The sequence below is a fragment of the Halichoeres trimaculatus genome, unplaced genomic scaffold, assembly GCF_033239565.1.
Source record: "Halichoeres trimaculatus isolate MK-OKI-2021-1 unplaced genomic scaffold, fHalTri1.1 fHalTri1_scaffold_19, whole genome shotgun sequence".
NCBI classification, from domain to species: domain Eukaryota; kingdom Metazoa; phylum Chordata; class Actinopteri; order Labriformes; family Labridae; genus Halichoeres; species Halichoeres trimaculatus.
This window is the reverse complement of record NW_027437197.1, coordinates 27,514,664-27,533,336: the sequence shown is the minus strand read 5'-3', so window position 1 is coordinate 27,533,336 and position 18,673 is coordinate 27,514,664. Positions and strand designations below refer to the sequence as shown.

The 18,673-nt window shown below is 45.0% G+C and overlaps 1 protein-coding gene across 4 annotated transcripts in view; it reads left to right on the top strand.

The window, feature by feature from the left end:
• The window catches only part of LOC141808089 (ras-associated and pleckstrin homology domains-containing protein 1-like), an 80,268-nt gene that overhangs the window by 48,512 nt on the left and 13,083 nt on the right, over window positions 1-18,673 (top strand). For 2 of the 4 annotated variants that reach the window (XM_074694444.1, XM_074694443.1), the window contains exons 9-16: window positions 955-1,029; window positions 11,987-12,064; window positions 13,033-13,107; window positions 13,994-14,078; window positions 17,764-17,885; window positions 17,981-18,046; window positions 18,175-18,318; window positions 18,492-18,602. In XM_074694444.1, the coding sequence (XP_074550545.1) occupies window positions 955-1,029; window positions 11,987-12,064; window positions 13,033-13,107; window positions 13,994-14,078; window positions 17,764-17,885; window positions 17,981-18,046; window positions 18,175-18,318; window positions 18,492-18,602 (756 nt within the window). The remainder of the gene's footprint in view (window positions 1-954; window positions 1,030-11,986; window positions 12,065-13,032; window positions 13,108-13,993; window positions 14,079-17,763; window positions 17,886-17,980; window positions 18,047-18,174; window positions 18,319-18,491; window positions 18,603-18,673) is intronic. The other 2 variants (XM_074694446.1, XM_074694445.1) reach the window with 1 other exon arrangement.

Here is an 18,673-nt window from a genome sequence, read left to right as displayed (position 1 = left end):
ATGGGAGTGTATTAAAAACTGATAACCGCCTCTTTATTTTTATTTTTGTTCTGTGCATAGAAAACTGATATAGGAAACACATTTTTTATGTGGAGAAATCAGCTGACAGCTCGCGCTGCTCTATCATAGCAAAGTATTTTATAGATTGGTGGAAGAGGAGTGAAATATTAGAAACATTCTTGGTGTCAAATCCAATTCAAAGATCTAAATATTTATCTAAGAACATCAGTTTTTATTTCTGAAAATGTTTGTGCTCATATGATCTAATAATTCTCCTCCACAGACGGATTTCCCTTGCTGCACCACACTGCCCACTAACATGAAACTTGCGTACATGAACTCAGACCTGGCGTGGGATTTGAGCGTCCCCGACACCCAAGTTCAAAATTGATAGATACCGATCTGTGCGTGGAAAGGAGCGTACACCCATTTTTCAGGCGTACGCACGTTTGATAAATGAGGGCCAATGTGTGTGTGTGTGTGTGTGTGTGTGTGTGTGTGTGTGTGTGTGTGTGTGTGTGTGTGTGTGTGTAGACCCGTTTCAGTCGACCCTGAAGCTTCACAGTGACTTCCTCTCTTTGAATTATTTAACCTTTATTCCCAAACAAGCGTGAGCAGCAGTGTGAGTTTGAAGTCAAACACAAACTAGACTCCAACCCACAGACGGTATAAAGACCATTCTGACGGTCTCAAAGTCCTCCCGTCTGAGATCAAAATCACACGTCTGAGCGTCTGAATGTTGTTTTCTTTCTTTCTAAAGAGAATTAAAAATTAATTTTTAATTTCAAATCTGAACCAAAAATATCTTGCTCACAGGTGTTTCTTTTTTTTAATCTACAATGAAGTTTTTTTTTCTTCTGATCTCTGCTTCTCCACACAGCTTTCTGCTAAACCTCCACAGCCATCAATCAGACTCAATTCATTCACCAGGTCTCTCTCTCTCCCTCCTTAAAGCACTCCTATCTGGACAGGGAAACCTCTCTGATTCTGAGAAACATAGCAGGAAAGCCGTCACACCTGCTGACCAAGGTGACACATCTTTCCCTTCTGCACGTCACCCCCTTGCATGTCCTCGTCTTGTCCCCTTCAGCTCGTCTGTGCATGAGTCAGTGAGCATGCAGGCAGAGTCACCATCTCTGTGCATGTCTCGTCTTTACTCCTTCTTCTCCTTCTGCTTGTAACTCTTCATGTTTTCAATCCGGGACTCTTTGTGTGTTTTTGTGAGGCAACGTGTGACTGCAGAAATCTGGAGAGCAATCCCAAAGCTTTACAGAAACTCTAAGACGGCTCTGTGTCCCAGTGCAGGACAGCACAGCTCACACCTCTGTGAGGATATAATGTTACAGGCATGCAGTGTGAGCACAGCCCCTTTAAACATGAGTTAATCTGCATCGTCATAAACATAAGTCCAGAGATATCACCGTCATTTTCCTGATCACTCTTCAAAACACCAAACACAGCCTGGATGTTTAAAGGGCTTCCTGGAGGAGCCTGTTTGCTTTCTGTAGCTCATAAAATGAGAAGTTCAGGTGCAGCTTTCTCCTTCTCTCAAACCACAGCTACCAGGCTACATTTCATTATGCCACGGAGCCCCTGCCTGCACTCGTGCAGCAGCCACACTTTGCAGAAATGGTGAAAAATGAGCACTACTCATTCCTAACATGAGGAGAGTCTTGTTCCTGTAAAGCTTTGTGGATAATCCATGTGACTGTGTTTTGGAGGAAGTACTCCTCTCTCAGTCAGAGGCATGAACCTTCTTCTGTGTCTTTACATCCAGCTCCTCTTTGGCTCCCTCAGAACTGAAGCCTGAGAGCAGAGGATGCTTTGTTTTGGTGATGTTCAGCATGAGGACTTGTTTTTTAGAAGAGAGAGTGAACTGTACCTGAGTCTGTTTTAGTGTCAATAAACAGGAAACATGACATGATATGAAACACTATGTGAGGTTAAAATATGAGATGATGATGATGATGATGATGATGATGATGATGATGATGATGATGATGATGAGATGATTTCTTCATGTTGTATGGGACCATATGCTCAGGTAAGTGACCATCAACACTTCTTTGTCTGCCTTCATCAGCTGATTCAGTTTGTGTCCCAGTTTGTGTCACCAAACACCTGGTGATGGACACAAATTGACTCATGGCTCAGTCTGTGGAGCCGTTTGTTTGGTGTGTCAGGTCAGAAATCTAAAAATGTTTGTGAGGAACAGATTTAGCCCTCCTGACAATCATCAGAGAAATCAGGACCAAAGTCAGGTCCGATGTTCGGTCCAGATTATTTCCTAGTGTGAGCGGGTGACGGCTCAATCTCAGCCCCACGATTGTTGCACAGACTCATTGAAGCTGCCCCAATCATTTTCAAACATGTTTGATATTTAACTGGATGATTACACCATTCATTCTCACAAGGATGACAACAGCCAATCAGAGAGAGCCCCCAACAACAGGCAACAACCACACATACAGCTCACGTTGTCTGCTAACCTCACCTTCATCCAGATGCATTTTGTCTCTTTTTACTTTTCTCGCTGCAAATAATGACTACAACCATCACAGCACTAGTCTCCATTTTTTGTGCTTTTTGCTTCTTTGTGAGATCAGGGCTCCACATTTGCCCACTCGCCAGGCTCAAAGCGCAACTGAAAGGCCTCGGGTCAGCTGACTGCCAATCCACTGGCCAGTTGAATAATGCTTTTAAAAAGTAACACATAATCACATTTTCATACAGAAGCCAACTGTTGTTCGTCAGTGATCAATGTGAGATCACGCCGTTATTGACTCTGTGTAATGGATGAAAGGCTCGGCTGCTCTCTTCCCCTGTACCCCCAGTGTACTAAAAACATCGGATCAAACACCTGAGTACATGTAGTGCTTCGGTCTCTGGTCAAAAAGTCCTTTAGCGTGTGCTGGCCATTATTTTCTGATCTTGTGCGTAGAATAGATTAAAATAGAATAGAACTTTATTGTCATTGTAACAAGTACAATGAAATTGAAGTCACAGCAGCAATCAAGAAAACAAAAGTAAGAAAGTGTATAGAAAGTGCAAAAAGCTCCACAAGAAAGTAGATGATGACAGCTTGTCCATCATTGTCCAGTTCAGCCAGTCTCCACCTCTACAGGGTCCAGGACTGAGCTTCTTCAGTCATGCTCCATCTCTGTCTCCTGTGTCCTGTCTGCTCACAGCAGGTGAAGCTCTTCCAACATGGCGTTGGTGTCTGATGTTAGCTCCGTTAGCCATGTCTGTGAATAGCATGATGCTACTCTGCCCTCTGATATTACCTCTGTTGCTGGGTTAGCACAGCTAGCTCGTCCATCTTATTGGAGATAGATCTTACGTTCACAGTAATGATGGATGGAAGGACAGGTCCATGTCGTCACTTCTTAGCTCACACCTGAGAACCAGCACGTCGTCCAGTTAGCATTGACATGCTACACGCTGCTAACAGCTAATTTCACATGTAAACAATGCAGCCATGGTTACATGTAGGATCTCCAGACAAACACAAGAGCAGAAATAGTATAAATATCACTAAAGACAAAACTAGTTTGGTGTCCACCACCAACAATGAACCATACAAAGTAATGATCCACTCCAAATACAAAGATTATGAAAAGAGATGAAAAAATTACAAGATACAGACAAAGAAGAGAGAGCTGCTGCAACAGGCAGCCATAGCGAAACAGGGCGGCGCCCAGCAACCAACAACTTAAGATTTAAGAGAAGATTTCTGTGAAGATTCTCCCCATGTAGAATAGAATAGAATAGAACTTAATTTGTCATTGCAACAAGTGCAACAAAATTGCAAAAGCCCTTCAGTCAGTGCAAAACAGTGTAAAAGGCAAAATAGCTGCCATGTTCGGGCGCATTAATGACATGAGGTAATTGCTGTATTGTAATTATATGAAGACAAATGAGGTAGTGATTTTAGCGTTTGTTCAGGACTTTTACTGCTGTTGGGTAGAAACTGTCTCTGAGCCGGTTTGTCCTTGTAGTGATTGACCTGTACCGCCTGCCTAACAGTAACAGATTAAACATGTGGTGTCCGGGGTGAGAGGGGTCCTGGGTTATTTTTCCCGCCTTTCGGCAGTAATGGTCCAGTTCTTACAGTGTGAGGAGAGGGCAGTGGATGATGTTTTTGGCCGTGTTGATGATCATTTGCAGTGACGTCCTCTGAGCCACTGTGTGGCTGGTGTACCATACGCACAGACAGTACACCAGGATGCTCTCGATGGTGCACCTGTAGAAAGACACAAGCAGTCTCTGGGGGATGTTGTTCTTCCTGAGCACCCTCAAGAAGTGCAGTCTCTGCTGGGCCTTCTTCAGTAGCTCAGAGGAGTTCACAGTCCAGGTCAGGTCCTTCTCTAAGTGGACTCCCAGAAAGCGGAAGTCCTCTACCCTCTCCACACATTCTCCGTTGATGTGTAGGGGTGGAATGTTTGTTTTAGTCCTCCGAAAGTCGATGATCAGCTCCTTGGTCTTAGTGTTGAGGAGCAGGTTGTTATCTCTGCACCACCCAGTCAGCTGCTCCACCTCAGCCCTGTATGCAGACTCATCCCCCCCAGAGATGAGCCCCACTACTGTGGTGTCGTCAGCAAACTTGGTGATGGTGTTACTGGGATGTGCAGAGGTACAGTCAGATGTGTAGAGGGTGTAGAGCAGAGGGCTCAGCATGCAGCCCTGGAGGAGCTGATGCTGAGGCTGATGAACCCAGATGGGTGGTCTCCTACCCTCACCCTCTCCGACAGGAAGCTGTAGATCCACATACAGATAGAGTGTGGAAGTCCAAGGTCTCCCAGTTTACCCACCAGTTTGAGAGGAAGGATGGTGTTAAATGTGGAGCTGTAGTCCACAAAGAGCATCCACGTGTAGGTCCCCTGCTGCTCCAGGTGGGACAGTGACATGTGGAGCGCTGTGGCTACAGCATCCTCTGGTGATCTGTTTGACCTGTAGGCGAACTGGTGGGGGTTGAGACTCTTGGGGAGCAGTGAGGTGATGTGACCCCGTACCAGTTTCTCAGAGCACTTCATCACCACTGGAGTAAGAGCTACTGGCCGGTAGTCATTGAGGCTGGAGATGTGTTGCTTCTTGGGCAGGAGGACGATGGTGGAGGACTTCAGGCACGGTGGAATGATGGATTGGGACAGGGACTGGTCAAAGATTCTAGTGAACACTCCAGCCAGCTGGTCAGCGCAGTCCCTCAGCACCCGCCCAGGGACACCCTCGGGTCCAGCCCCCTTCCATGGGTTGACCGTCCGCAGCGTGCGCCTCACGTCTTGCTCCTCCAGTGTGAGGCTGGAGCTGCTCTGGACTGCAGGGTGTGGTGTAGCTGCATCCGGAGATCCTGTCTCGAAGCAGGCATGTATGATACAACCCGATTTCAGAATCTTATAAGATTTTTTAAATCCTGTAGTGTAAGGTGTTTTTGTGGTGTGTGTGTGTGCAGCTTGTGGTTGTCTGCTTTGACCTGACTGGACATTGCTTAGCAGCCTTGGTTTGTTCTGCTCTATATAAAAGGTTTAGAGCAGAACCACTTAACAGCTGCTCAGAAGCCCTGTCATTGTGAGGCTTAGCTACTCAGCAGCCCCTCCGCCCAGCCACTCTGCCACTAGGCCAATCTGCTGTGCAGCCCTGGGCATTATTGTGACCTTATTGTTGTTGTTGTTGCAACTGTTGTTGTTGCTGTTGTTTTTGTTGCTGCTATTATTGATGCTGTTGTTGTTGCTGTTGCTGCTATAGTGTTGGTGGTGGTGCGTATCATGGGGGGGGGGCTTCACAGAGCAGCAGCAGAAAAACCAAATCAGTGTCAGACAGGAAGCAAAACTGGAGTATAGTGAAGTCACGGCCTGAAGAAGATTAAACACAAGTTCTTGTGTTTTAGCGGCTTTTCTTAAGCTACGCCACAAAACACACATGGACACATGAACACGTGTGTGTGTGTGTGTGTGTGTGTGTGTGTGTGTGTGTGTGTGTGTGTGTGTGTGTGTGTGTGTGTGTGTGTGTCAGAGCTAGTAAGGAGGCTTTATTCTGATTGGGTCAGAGTTGTGATGTTTGGATGATGAAGCACATGGAGCTCTGATTAGATGTTAGAGGAATGGACCAGATCCCAGAGATAATCTTCTTTGTAAAGAAGGGTGATTCCCTGTAGCATCACACACACACACACACACACACACACACACACACACACACACACACACACACACACACACACACACACAGCAGCTGGCTGGCAATGGGCCGTGTCCTGTGTTTTGTGAAGTCATCACACAGACCTTCACTTGTGCTCCCCCTCATCTCATCAACCTGTTTTATTTCAAAGTGCCAAGAGATCCTCCCAAAGCTCCTTAAGAGGTCCAGATCGGGGTTCAGGCAAACCCCCTGCTGTTCACCTTTCCAGTGTCTGGAACCCTAAATCCTCTGATTGCAGGATTAAGGTCTTTTGTTTGGATAAATGTTCATTCAAAAAATAGGATGTCCTCTTTAATCTAAGTGTTAAATTTTATTGTGGTTTCTCAGGATTTACTTCACTTTTGTGTGTTCTTCTGTCTCTTATACTAATCATGGAAGTTAAGTCATAATACTAGATGTTCACACTGAACAGATTTTCAAGCCTCTACATACTCACATGCTGTAGAAATCCCTGAATGTGTCTGACTGTGTTGTCATATTGTAAAGTATGATTAATTAAGTACTGGGCCCTTAAATAAACTGATTCTCACTCAGACTTTTATGGATGTGAAAAACAGACTTTAAAGTGATACTTCGGGATGGAACAAGTTGGGTCCTATCACAAAGGACCCAACTTGTTCTATGTATTATTTAGCGGTGTTTTTGTGTGAAAGTAATGCACTAAAAATTCTCTAAATAAAGCGTGAATGCAGACAGACATCAGATTTTTTCGGTGGGAGTCCGTTTATTTGTGTTTTTGGTCAAGTAAAATATGGCCCCGTCTGACTGCAGAGGAAACCTGCAGAGGCTCAGGGAGGGGGTGTTTGGTGCGTGCGCCCTGGGCTTCTGCTGCACAAAATCACTGCTGTAGGGGTAATTTCTGCCCTAAACCTTGTGATAGGACCCAACTTGTTCCATCCCAGAGTATCACTTTAAACCTTAAAATCATACCTGCTCTTTACTTTTTCCAAACTCATTCAGGACCCTTTGGAGCTGATGTTTCTTGTGGCAATCAAGTTTCTTTGAGTGATCAAGTTGAACTCTCGGCCTCTGTGTAACTGATGCATGGTTGTATCAGACTGTGTTTTTAGAAACAGCCTCAGACGTCAGTGTAGGTCCATTTAGTCCACTCAGATTGGTTGAGGTCGGATTAAACCTGGCCTTTAAAAAAAGCAGCCACTGGCTCCAAATCCAGCTTTCATCCATGGAGTGAGTCAGGATATCACATCTCAGTACTCTTCTGTCATGGGGGCGTTCAGACCCCTCTGAGGATGCGGTCACACTGGCAAACTGTGCTGTGCTTAATCATGTTTGAGCCCCAAAGCATGTTTCCATGGCCAGTGTGACCACAACCGTGCCATGCTTGAGAAAAAATAACTTCTCTGCTTTGGCAAGCTTTGGAGAGGTGGGCTTCAGCATGCTTTACTTCATGCACAAACACAAGTATGTGAACAGTGCGTGTGCTCCATGATGCATGATCACCATGAGCGCATCTCTCTACAATCATTTCAAACAAAGCGGGGGTGTTACAGGGTTGTGTCGGGCCAAAACGACTTAGCACAGCACGGTATGGATGGCCAGTGTGACTGTGCCCTGAATCACAGCGTGAAGCGCTCTGAGATGGCCCTGTAAACTGAAGTGGTTTTGTGTTGGTTTCTGGTCCTGGATCGAGTGGGCGGAGCCACAAAGGGACCTAACATGAGCTAAGGGGCTGGTCCAGTTATCCCTGCAGCGGTGATTAGGCTGAGGGTGTTATTTATGTGCTTGTATGTGTGTGTGTGTGTGTGTGTGTGTGTGTGTGTGTGTGTGTGTGTGTGTGTGTGTGTGTGTGTGTGTGTGTGTGTGTTGTGTGTGTGTGTGTGTGTGTGTGTGTGTGTGTGTGTGTGTGTGTGTGTGTGTGTGTGTGTGTGTGTGTGTGTGTGTGTGTCTGAGTCTGTTTGCATGCCTGCAGTCGTCTATGTGCAGTTCTCTATCAGCCTCAGCAATAAATCAACTCACACTCACTCTCACACACACACATCCTCACACTCTCTCTCACTCACTTACACACATCACACACACACACACAGCTGGCCCACTTCTGCTGCCTCTCTGTAAGCCCCCCATCGCTCTGCTCTGCTCTGTTTTGAGCCTACGGCGGCTCAGGAGGGACACATTCCTCATGACTTCAAAGACAGCAGGATCTTTCCTGGCACGGACTAATTTTAGTGTTTCTATAACGCTGTAATGTAGGTCAGGATGAAATCTATGAGACAGAGAAAATGTTTACGCTGCAAGCTGGAAGAGAGGAGGATGATGATGAAGGTGGTGGTGGGCGCAGCATAAAACTCTTCATGAGAGGCTGACTATAGAATGAGGAAGCTACAGAATAAAAACAGTCTGATTTAACAGGAGAGTAAATGGAGACGTAGGGAGCGTGACAGAAAGATTCAGGCTGAATGCAGGCAGGGCTGTCTGATCATGATGATGATGATGATGATAATTATTTATTATTGTTGCTGTTGTTGGCTCTCACTTTTACTGCTACAAGAAAACGCAGATCAATCAGTGGACTGGCACAGTGCCTTGTAGTCACATCCTGCAGAGCTGTGATGATGATGATGGTGATGATGTTGATGATGATGAAGGCAGAGATGAGGGGGACCATGGTGATGGTGAAAGCTGTGATGCTGAAGATGCTGAAGATGATGATGATGAGTGACACACTGCAGCTCGCTGCAGCCTAAGGCATCTGATTCTCTGTTGATGAGTTTTAATCCGAACCGACCGGACGGACAAACAGACGAACGGATGAGCAGAGGAAAGCGCCAGTCAGGATTAAAAGCTCCTTCACTACAGACTGCTCGCTGACATTAACTGACAGCTGTACTAGCTCCCTGCACTCTACCTGGGCTGACTTTATTTCTCATGAATTCTTGATTGTGATGGACTCTGTTTGGTGTGTTTGGGTGAAGTCTGTACATTAGAGTAACTCACATAGAGTCTTCCTCTTTTAAAGCCTTTCATTCAGATGTAAACACTGAGAAACACATATTCTCCTCATTATAAAGCTGTTTATCAGCTTACACTGCTGCTGCTTCAAGATTTAGGTCTGTGTGTGAGTGAGTGTGTGTTTGAGTGCGTGTGTGGTTGAGTGAGAGTACTGCAGGGGGTTTTGGGGGATGCCGATAAGCAGATTGGCTGCTAATCTCCTCTTCCTCCTCCTCCCCCATCATCTTCCGTGCATTCTGCCCTCTCACTCCAGCACAATACAGATCCTCTGAGTGTTCAGGGGAAAATGAAGCACACACTGCAGAGGATCCAGACTTTCATGTGAGGTGAAGAGTCAGCAGAGATCCCCAAAAACTGACCGGCATACCAGATAACACAAGAGGGTGAGAAACGGAGGCCTCACAGAGGAGACAAGAAGTGAAACGAGGACAAAATCACAAGGAAACAGAAATCAGACAAGAGGGGTAGAGAGGAGACAGGCTGTAAGGAGAGGCTGTGAGGAGATAGGAGAGACGCTGTAAGGAGAGGCAGTGAGGAGAGAGGAGACAGGCTGTGAGGAGATAGGCTGTAAGGAAAGGCTGTGAGGAGAGAGGAGAGAGGCTGTAAGGAGAGGCAATGAGGAGAGAGGAGAGAGGCACTGAGGAGAGAGGAGAGAGGCAGTGAGGAGGGGGCATGAGAGCTGTGATAAAGAGATCAGAGCCTCTGCATTGAAGTAGGCACAGCGATGCCCCTCCCCCAGCACCTCCCCATCATCTCTACCTCCCTCTCCCTCTCTGTTCCTCTCAGTCTCTCCATCTTGTAGTCCAGGGAGGATGTGGCAGTATGAGGTCGCAGCGTTTACACAGCTAGACACCGAATGCATCTGTCAGTGAAGTTTCTGAATCTGCTGCTCAGGTTGTGAACCCAGTCTGGATCAGGGACTTGCAGCTTGGTCTGGATCAGGGGACCTGTTTGCACTCCTTTCGGCTGAATCTAAGACTCTCTGCTCCACATTCACCCTCCTTCACCCAGACTGGCTCACTGCTGGTTTTCTCAGCTCTGTGGTTTTCTGGGAGCTGCTGGGAGCTGCTGGGAGCTGCTGGGAGCTGCTGGGAGCTGCTGGGAGCTGCTGGGAGCTGCTGGGAGCTGCTGGGAGCTGAACGTTGTCTACCATTTGTTTAAACTGAATTGAAGAGGAAGAAGCAGAGAGACTGGACTCTACCTCGCCTCTGCCTCTGTTTGTGTCTGTTTGGGAAACATGGATAATCCTTCTTTAGAGGGCCAGGGACTGTCCCCTAACATGTAGGGTCTGAGCTTTAATCCAATCTCATTTCCCAGCTACCAAAATAATCTGGAGGTGATGACGATGATGATGATAGTAATGAAGGAGAGGAGGGGGAGGAGGGGAGAAGCAGGCTATGTGCTGCCAAACACACATGTCTGACGCTGTCTCATAGTTTGGGCTCCCAGGAAAGTTCCCCTCTGCCTTACCTGGACTAACCTCATTCTTTGTAAACAACAGGCCTGATAAGAGAGGACTTACAATTTCTGGATCCTCTGATCCTTCACCTGGCTTTTCTGGACCTCATCCAGAGGATCTCACTCTTTTTTTTTTTTTTGAGGCACAGCAGACAGAGAAGTGTTGGTTGGTCACAACAAATATACTGGAAATACAGAATGAATTCCTGCTGGAAGGGTCAGGTAGGAGCCTGAATCTGAAACCCTGTTCCTGAGACAGACACAGAGAGATACAGACGGACACAGAGAGATACAGACGGACACAGAGAGATACAGACGGACACAGAGAGATACAGACGGACACAGAGAGATACAGACGGACACAGAGAGATACAGACAGACACAGAGAGATACAGACAGACACAGAGAGATACAGACAGACACAGAGAGATACAGGCAGACACAGAGAGATACAGAGAGACACAGAGAGATACAGACAGACACAGAGAGATACAGACAGACACAGAGAGATACAGGCAGACACAGAGAGATACAGACAGACACAGAGAGATACAGACGGACACAGAGAGATACAGACAGACACAGAGAGATACAGGCAGACACAGAGAGATACAGACAGACACAGAGAGATACAGACAGACACAGAGAGATACAGACAGACACAGAAAGACAGATGCAGAGAGAAAGAGACAGATACAAACAGACATCAACTGACAAACAAAGAGAGACACATAGAGATAAAGGCATGCTCAGAAAGACACAGAACGATACAAAGCCTGAGTCTGAGTCTGAAACCCTCTTCCTAAACGGACACAGACTGGCAAAGAGAGAAAGAGACAGACACACAGAAATAGAGACAGACACAGGCAGACACAGACAGACACAGACAGACACAGACAGACACAGGCAGACACATACAGGCACAATCAGACACTGGCAGACAGATGGACACAGACAGACACAGACTGACACAATCAGACACTGGCAGACAGATGGACACAGACAAACACAGACTGACACAGAAAGACAGAGACACAGACAGACACAGACAGACACAATCAGACACTGGCAGACAGATGGACACAGACAGACACAGACTGACACAGAAAGACACAGACAGACACAGACAGACACAGACAGACACAATCAGACACAGGCAGACACAGATGGACACAGACAAACACAGATACAGGCAGACACAGGCAGACACAGATACAGGCAGACACAAGCAGACACAGACAGACACAGAGATAAACTGCAGTAATGAGTGCATACGTGCCCTTTTTTTTTGTTTGTTTTTTAGCTCATCATAATGTGTGCTTTCTTACAATGTGTGTGTATGTGTGTGTGTGTGTGTGCTCAGGAGGAGCAGGGTGCCAAGCTGAAGGCAGAGAACATTCGGGTCGCTCTGGAGAAGATCAAAGAGGCCCAGGTGAAAAAGGTGAGGCCAGTTGCAAAGAGCTGCTTTAAATGTGTGTATCAGTATTTAACAGGACACTGTAACTGTATGTGTGTGTGTGTGTGTGTGTGTGTGTGTGTGTGTGTGTGTGTGTGTGTGTGTGTGTGTGTGTGTGTGTGTGTGTGTGTGTGTGTGTGTGTGTGTGTGTGTGTGTGTGTGTGAAACTGATTTCATGTGCGACTCTGAGTGTGGCACGTGTGGACTCAGTTTTCTGGGTCAGGTCAGTGTTACTCCACATACAAAGCTATGGTCAATAACAGCTGGGGTCAGCACACACACACACACACACATACACACACACACATACACACACACACCACTCAGCATAATGACCATGGCAAACTAAATCCCAATCCCAGAGAGAGAGTGGATTAACAACCTGGATTACTCCTCAGAAACAGCTCGTGCTACCTGTCTCTCTCTTTGTTCATTGTCTGTTTTGTCCTTTGCTTCTTCTGACTGTCAGACACAAACACACACAAACATATACATCTTAATGATCATTTCTGCCTTTTTTTAAAGCAAGGAAACTCTGCTGAAGGAACTTTTTATCATACTCAAATTTTATTTAGGCAAACAACGAGAAGTTCTGCAAACTGATCAGGGTAGATGGAGTTAAATTTAAAGGAGCAGAAACATAAAGGCAACATCTTTATATCAGCCAGTGGTTTTTAAATCATCAGGAAGTCCTCAGAAAGAAGACGTGGCTGCTGAAAGCTCCTGAACCAGAAATCAACACGGCCTCGATCACATGTGAAAGTCCATTATAAACCGCAGCACAAAGATGTGTACAGGGCTGACATTTGATGCATCTATTCGTGTTTGAAGCGTGAACAGTTAGCATGTTTGGGCCACGATCTCTGATAATTGCAGTGTCACCAAGTTTTAATGTACCTGTGAGGGGCTTGTTTGGGAACGTGAATATAAACGCTCCTCTCTTCCCTTCACAGCTGGTGATTCGTGTTCATCTGTCAGATGAGAGTTCAAAGACCATGATGGTGGACGAGAGGCAGACCGTCAGACAGGTGAGACTTCAGCAGAACCTGCGTCAGCTGCAGAAGTTGGAGTCGTACATAGTGATTAAAGAAAGTTTGCTGTTCCTGTTTTTGTCACATTAATAGTTACAATTCTGCAGTTCCACTGTTTCATTTAGCAGAAGCTTGGTCCAAAGCCAGGTACAACACAAGCAAGAATTTAGACTGAAGGAAAACCTTAGTTAGTGCCACAAAGTGCTTCAAGTAATTTGGCTGCAAGTGCTGCCATCAAGTGACAGAAGACGTTTTTGTTTTGCTTTGTTTTGTTTTTCAAACAACCAACAAAATGGGTCACAGGTGCCAAAATAATTAAAACTCAAAAAATAAATAAATAAAATCCTAAAAAACAGGGGGACACCCCCAGGGCTTTTATAAAAGTACACTGAAGGTAAATAATCCCCTGGGTACAGCTTTTGGGTTTTTGAAACCTCTGAAAAATCTCTTTAAAAAACATGGACTAACCCTTAAAGTTTTTAAGAATTTTGTTAGAAAATAAAATGCTGAAAAAAACACATAGGAGACACTAGAATGTATTACTTTCCTACACCTGCATATACTTCCAAGTTTTATTTCAATAAACATTCACTTCACAGACAGAAAAACAAAACAAGAACAAAAAAGGACACCTCTAACATTATTTTTCCATTTTTTTTAATCTTTCTTTCATGATTTTTTACAGATATCTAAATACCCAGGCTTTATTTTAATGAGCATGTGCTGCACAGACCAGGAAAAGGTGGTTTCAGAAAAGCATGCCTGAATATAAATATCTCCTTAAAGATATGAACCTTTTAGCAGATCTGTCTTGATCACTCAGAGAGTACAGAGCTGCTGCTGGGTGCCATGGTAACCTGACATCCTCTTCTGCTGTGTTCAGGTTTTGGACAGTTTGCTGGAGAAATCTCACTGCGGGTACAGCCCAGACTGGTCCCTGGTAGAAACCATCAACGAGCTGCAGATGGGTGAGCACACGCACACGCACACGCACACACACACACACACACACACACACACACACACACACACACACACACACACACACACACACACACACACACACACAGCTACTTGTTTGTCCAGTTAAATACTGATACACACATTTGAAGCAGCTCTTTGCAACTTTTACTACAGAGTAATGATAAAGTCCAAATCTACAATTAATATGGTGAATATAATAATACAAGTGTTCTATTTTTAACCAACCAGAGATGCTCACTGATTTATACCACTGATTAGGGCTGGGAGATATGGCCAAAAAATAAAATCTCAGATTTTTTCACAAAAACTCGATTTATGAATTTTTTTTTTACATTAATAAGTAAAATAACAGGGAGAACTCAAAACATTTTTTTTTATTTTGACAAAACTTAATAAAAGTAACTCCTATTTGACTGTTGGAATTAAATTTTCAGCTTTTCTTCTGTTTCAGTTACTTCACTTTGTAGTTTTAAAGGAGGCAGACTTATTTACATTCACATTGAAAGTTGCACCATTTTGTATATTTTGAATTTAAAACTAGGAAAAAGGTGTACAGTACTGTTCAGGTAAATTCTACTTATAAATGATTAAAAAAAACACTTTTTTCCATCTAATTTTTTTAAGCTGTCACCTGTTAATCCTGTAATTTTAATTTAAAAAAAAAAAGCAAAAATAAATTCTGTTTATTGAAGTGTGGGCTCACAAATTTCATGCCTCCCTGCATAAGTCAGAGCCCTGGTTGGGGCACCCCAGTCTAAAAAGTCTGGTCCGCCCCTGCTTGTCAGAGTGTACCTTGATGCTGGTTCATTAAGTTGCTCTGCTCGTCAGCGGATGGTTTTATGCTGAACGGTGGGTTCAGTTGGTGGAACAGGGGGAGTAAGAGGGAGTTTCATGTCTGTCTGAGCAGTGCACCGCTCTGTTCGATCGCCCATTGTCGTCCCGTCTCCCTCCCTGCAGTCTGTTTTCACAAATCATGATCCATCCATATCACCGTAAGAGGGGATTTTCTTCAATAGAGTGGGGATGTTCTGAGAAAAACTGATGTAAATTTCTCCACTATCTAATTTTCAAAATGATCAGAGTATTATCTTTGAAGAGCAGCAGGTTTTACGCGTGTCACATTTATAAGGATATCACATCATCAATTATCTGCAGGTGAACCTGAAAGGGTCCCAGCTTCGTAAATGTTTCAGTCAAAGATCTAAACTCCTGAAAGGTGACTGACAGAAAACAGAGGATTGGAGGAAAGGGATCTGAGCGTTTACTGACGAGAGGTCTAGTTTATATCAACCTCTTAGGGCTGTTGATACAGACCATAGGAACACGTCTCTGTCAAGGTGCTGGGTGTCAAAGACACACAAGAACATTTTGTGACATTTAGGTTTCTGTTGTTTTGTTAGTGAACTATTAAATCATGCTGCAAACATGCTGAGTCAGCGCTTGCTGCGGTATGAAAGGTGAGCAATAGCGGGGGAGGAAAAATTCAAATTTTTCATTTTTTAGATTGTCCACAAAGAAAAATTCAAATTAATTTGAATTGAGCTGAGGCCAATGCAAAACAACCAGCATACTCTAGAGGATAAACGGATTCATTCAAGTTTTTAAGGCTGTGCAGGTGGATAGCAGAAAAGATGAAGACCTTACAGACTGCAGTGTTCCTCCTGAAGGACTTCATGTTTGACTACAGTGAAGATGTTAGCTCACACCTTCACACCAGAGGGTTTGAGATCTCTGACTGCAAACCCCTTGACAGCTGTTATCTGGTCCAGATGTGTGTGTGTGTGTGTGTGTGTGTGTGTGTGTGTGTGTGTGTGTGTGTGTGTGTGTGTGTGTGTGTGTGTGTGTGTGTGTGTGTGTGTGTGCGTGTGTGCGTGTGTGTGTGTGTGTTGGTGTGTGTTGGTGTGTGATAAAGAAAGTGAGTAGCTGTGTGTGTGCTTGTATTCAGTGTTCATTTACATGGTGCCCAGCAGTGAGAATCAGAGCATTCAGATATTCAGGAACTGAGATATGAGCACCCTGTGCATCCCTCCAGGCTGTCAGCATGTGTGTGAGCCAGCACACACTGTTCTAGAGCTTCAGTCCACTGAACACACTCTGACTGACACACACACACACGTACGCACACACGCACACACACACACACACACACACACACACACACACACACACACACACACACACACACACACACACACACACACACACACACACACACACGCAGTCTTTATGTAGGTCCAGAGCAGTGATGCGTGTGATCTAACCCACATCTTCAGGGCCAAACAGAGCGTCAGCAGCATTCTGAAAGAGACAGACACAGAGAGGGAGAGAAGGTGAAATGCTGCACATTCGTCCTGGTCCACAGAAACCTGCTCCAGGTGTTTCTGAAAAACTGGACTGAGGGACAGAATGAGCTGCAGGAAGAATCTGAGATCTGGTTCATTAAGAGGATGAGAGGAGTCTGTAGCTGCAGAGGGAGAAAATCGCTTTGACACTACTCTTACACACACACCACCTGCACCCTGCTGAGAGCCCTTTAGGGACAGACTTTCTGTCAGATAATAACCTCCAACCTCTCACTGGTTAGCCTGCAGTTATTGCACGGTTGTTATTTTTATTATCATCACAGCAGCAGAAGAAGTTTGTTTCTCTGATCATTTTTAGCGTGAATTTAAAACAGATGTCACAGAGGACCCCATCATTTTAAAAAAGCATTATGATATTGATTTAAACATTATTGACAGGCACACAGGACACGCCAGTCAAGGATGAGCTGTAACTTTTTGTCCACTCGAGGGCGCCAAAAACAGGCACACAGAAAGCTCCACAGCAGATGGAAATATTAGCTCATTCATGTTTTCTTAAGTGTCAGGAGTTATGTTTATATTTATTCACGTGGATGTAAATAATTAGCATGTTTATGTTTTATTCCAGCTCAAAGGAACAAGCTGTATTTTTGGATCTGGAAAAAATCTGCATGGAAATATGGAAATAACACAGCTGAATGGAGCCTCTGATATAAGAGTGTCCTCAGGGCCTTCACGTGTCTTTATCCAGAGAAATATTTGGGACACTTTGCTGCTCAGGTCTACAGAAGTCCAAATCTAAAGTGGGTCAGTGGAGATGTGGTTTTGTTCGGTCTTGGTTCTCAGGGGGAAACATGTGAAAGGAGCTAAAAGGAGGCGATGCTGAAAGAGTCAGTTTGAAAAGAGAGAACAGGGGCAGCAAATCGCCATGAGCCATGTTTCCTCTACAGAGCAGGGTCATTAGAGGCAGGACCCCCTGCGGTCGAAGCCTTTTTATTTTCATCTGCACAAAATAAAAGAGTTAGTTATTGAAAAAACAGCATCGACCTCAGCTGCAACTGTTACTGTGTAAGAGGCTGAACCTCTGACCTGTTCCAGGAAGTTTACTCAGAGGTTCATGAAGTTTCAGCTGCAGTGATGGAGCATTTTGAAAGTTCAAACCCAGCTGGTTTAAGGAAAAAGGAAGCAGTATAAAACCAGAGTTTTTGGTGGTGCAGGTAGCAGCGTGAGGCCCCTGTGAGGCACAGCAAAAACAAAAAGAGGACTCTAACCCTACAGTTTAGTCTGATTGGTTAGCCCAGAAATTTCATTTGTGTTTATTTAATGGAAATAAATCTAAGAGTGATTTTTCATTCTGTCTATGAAGAGAGGATCTTTGAGGATCATGAGAACCTGGTGGAGAACCTGCTGAACTGGACCAGAGACAGCCAGAACCGCCTGATGTTCACTGAACGCATCGAGAAATACGCTCTGTTCAAAAACCCACAGGTGAGACGCACACCTCACCTTCAGACATCAGAACCACATGCATTGTATTAGGTTCTTAACCTGTTTCCTGTCTGCTGCTCCTCTGCTCACCGCAGAACTACTTGTTGGGGCGGAAGGAGACATGCGAGATGGCCGAGAGAAACAAAGAGGCTCTGTTAGAGGTTTGTTTTCTCCTCCTGGACACAGCTGAAGTTCAACTGTTGGAAAGTGTGTTTTAAACTTCTGTGTGTGTGTGTGTGTGTGTGTGTGTGTGTGTGTGTGTGTGTGTGTGTGTGTGTGTGTGTGTCAGGAGTGTTTTGGTGGCTCCTCGGTGTCCGTCCCTGAGATGGAGGGAGTGCTATGGCTGAAAGAGGACGGGAAGAAGTCCTGGAAGAAGCGTTACTTTCTGCTGAGAGCTTCTGGAATTTACTACGTCCCCAAAGGAAAGGCTAAGGTGTGTGTGAAGAAGAAACTTGGTATTTATTTCTGCTTTATGACTTTAAAACATGACTATAAAACACATCTGTGTGTGTGTGTGTGTGTGTGTGTGTGTGTGTGTGTGTGTGTGTGTGTGTGTGTGTGTGTGTGTGTGTGTGTGTGTGTGTGTGTGTGTGTGTGTGTTTGCAGGCATCCAGAGACCTGGTGTGTTTCCTGCAGCTGGATCACGTTAACGTTTATCACGGTCAGGACTACAAGAGCAAATACAAAGCTCCAACAGACTACTGCATGGTGCTGAAGGTACACTGCTCTGCTACACACACACACACACACACACCCACATACACACACACACACACACACACACACAC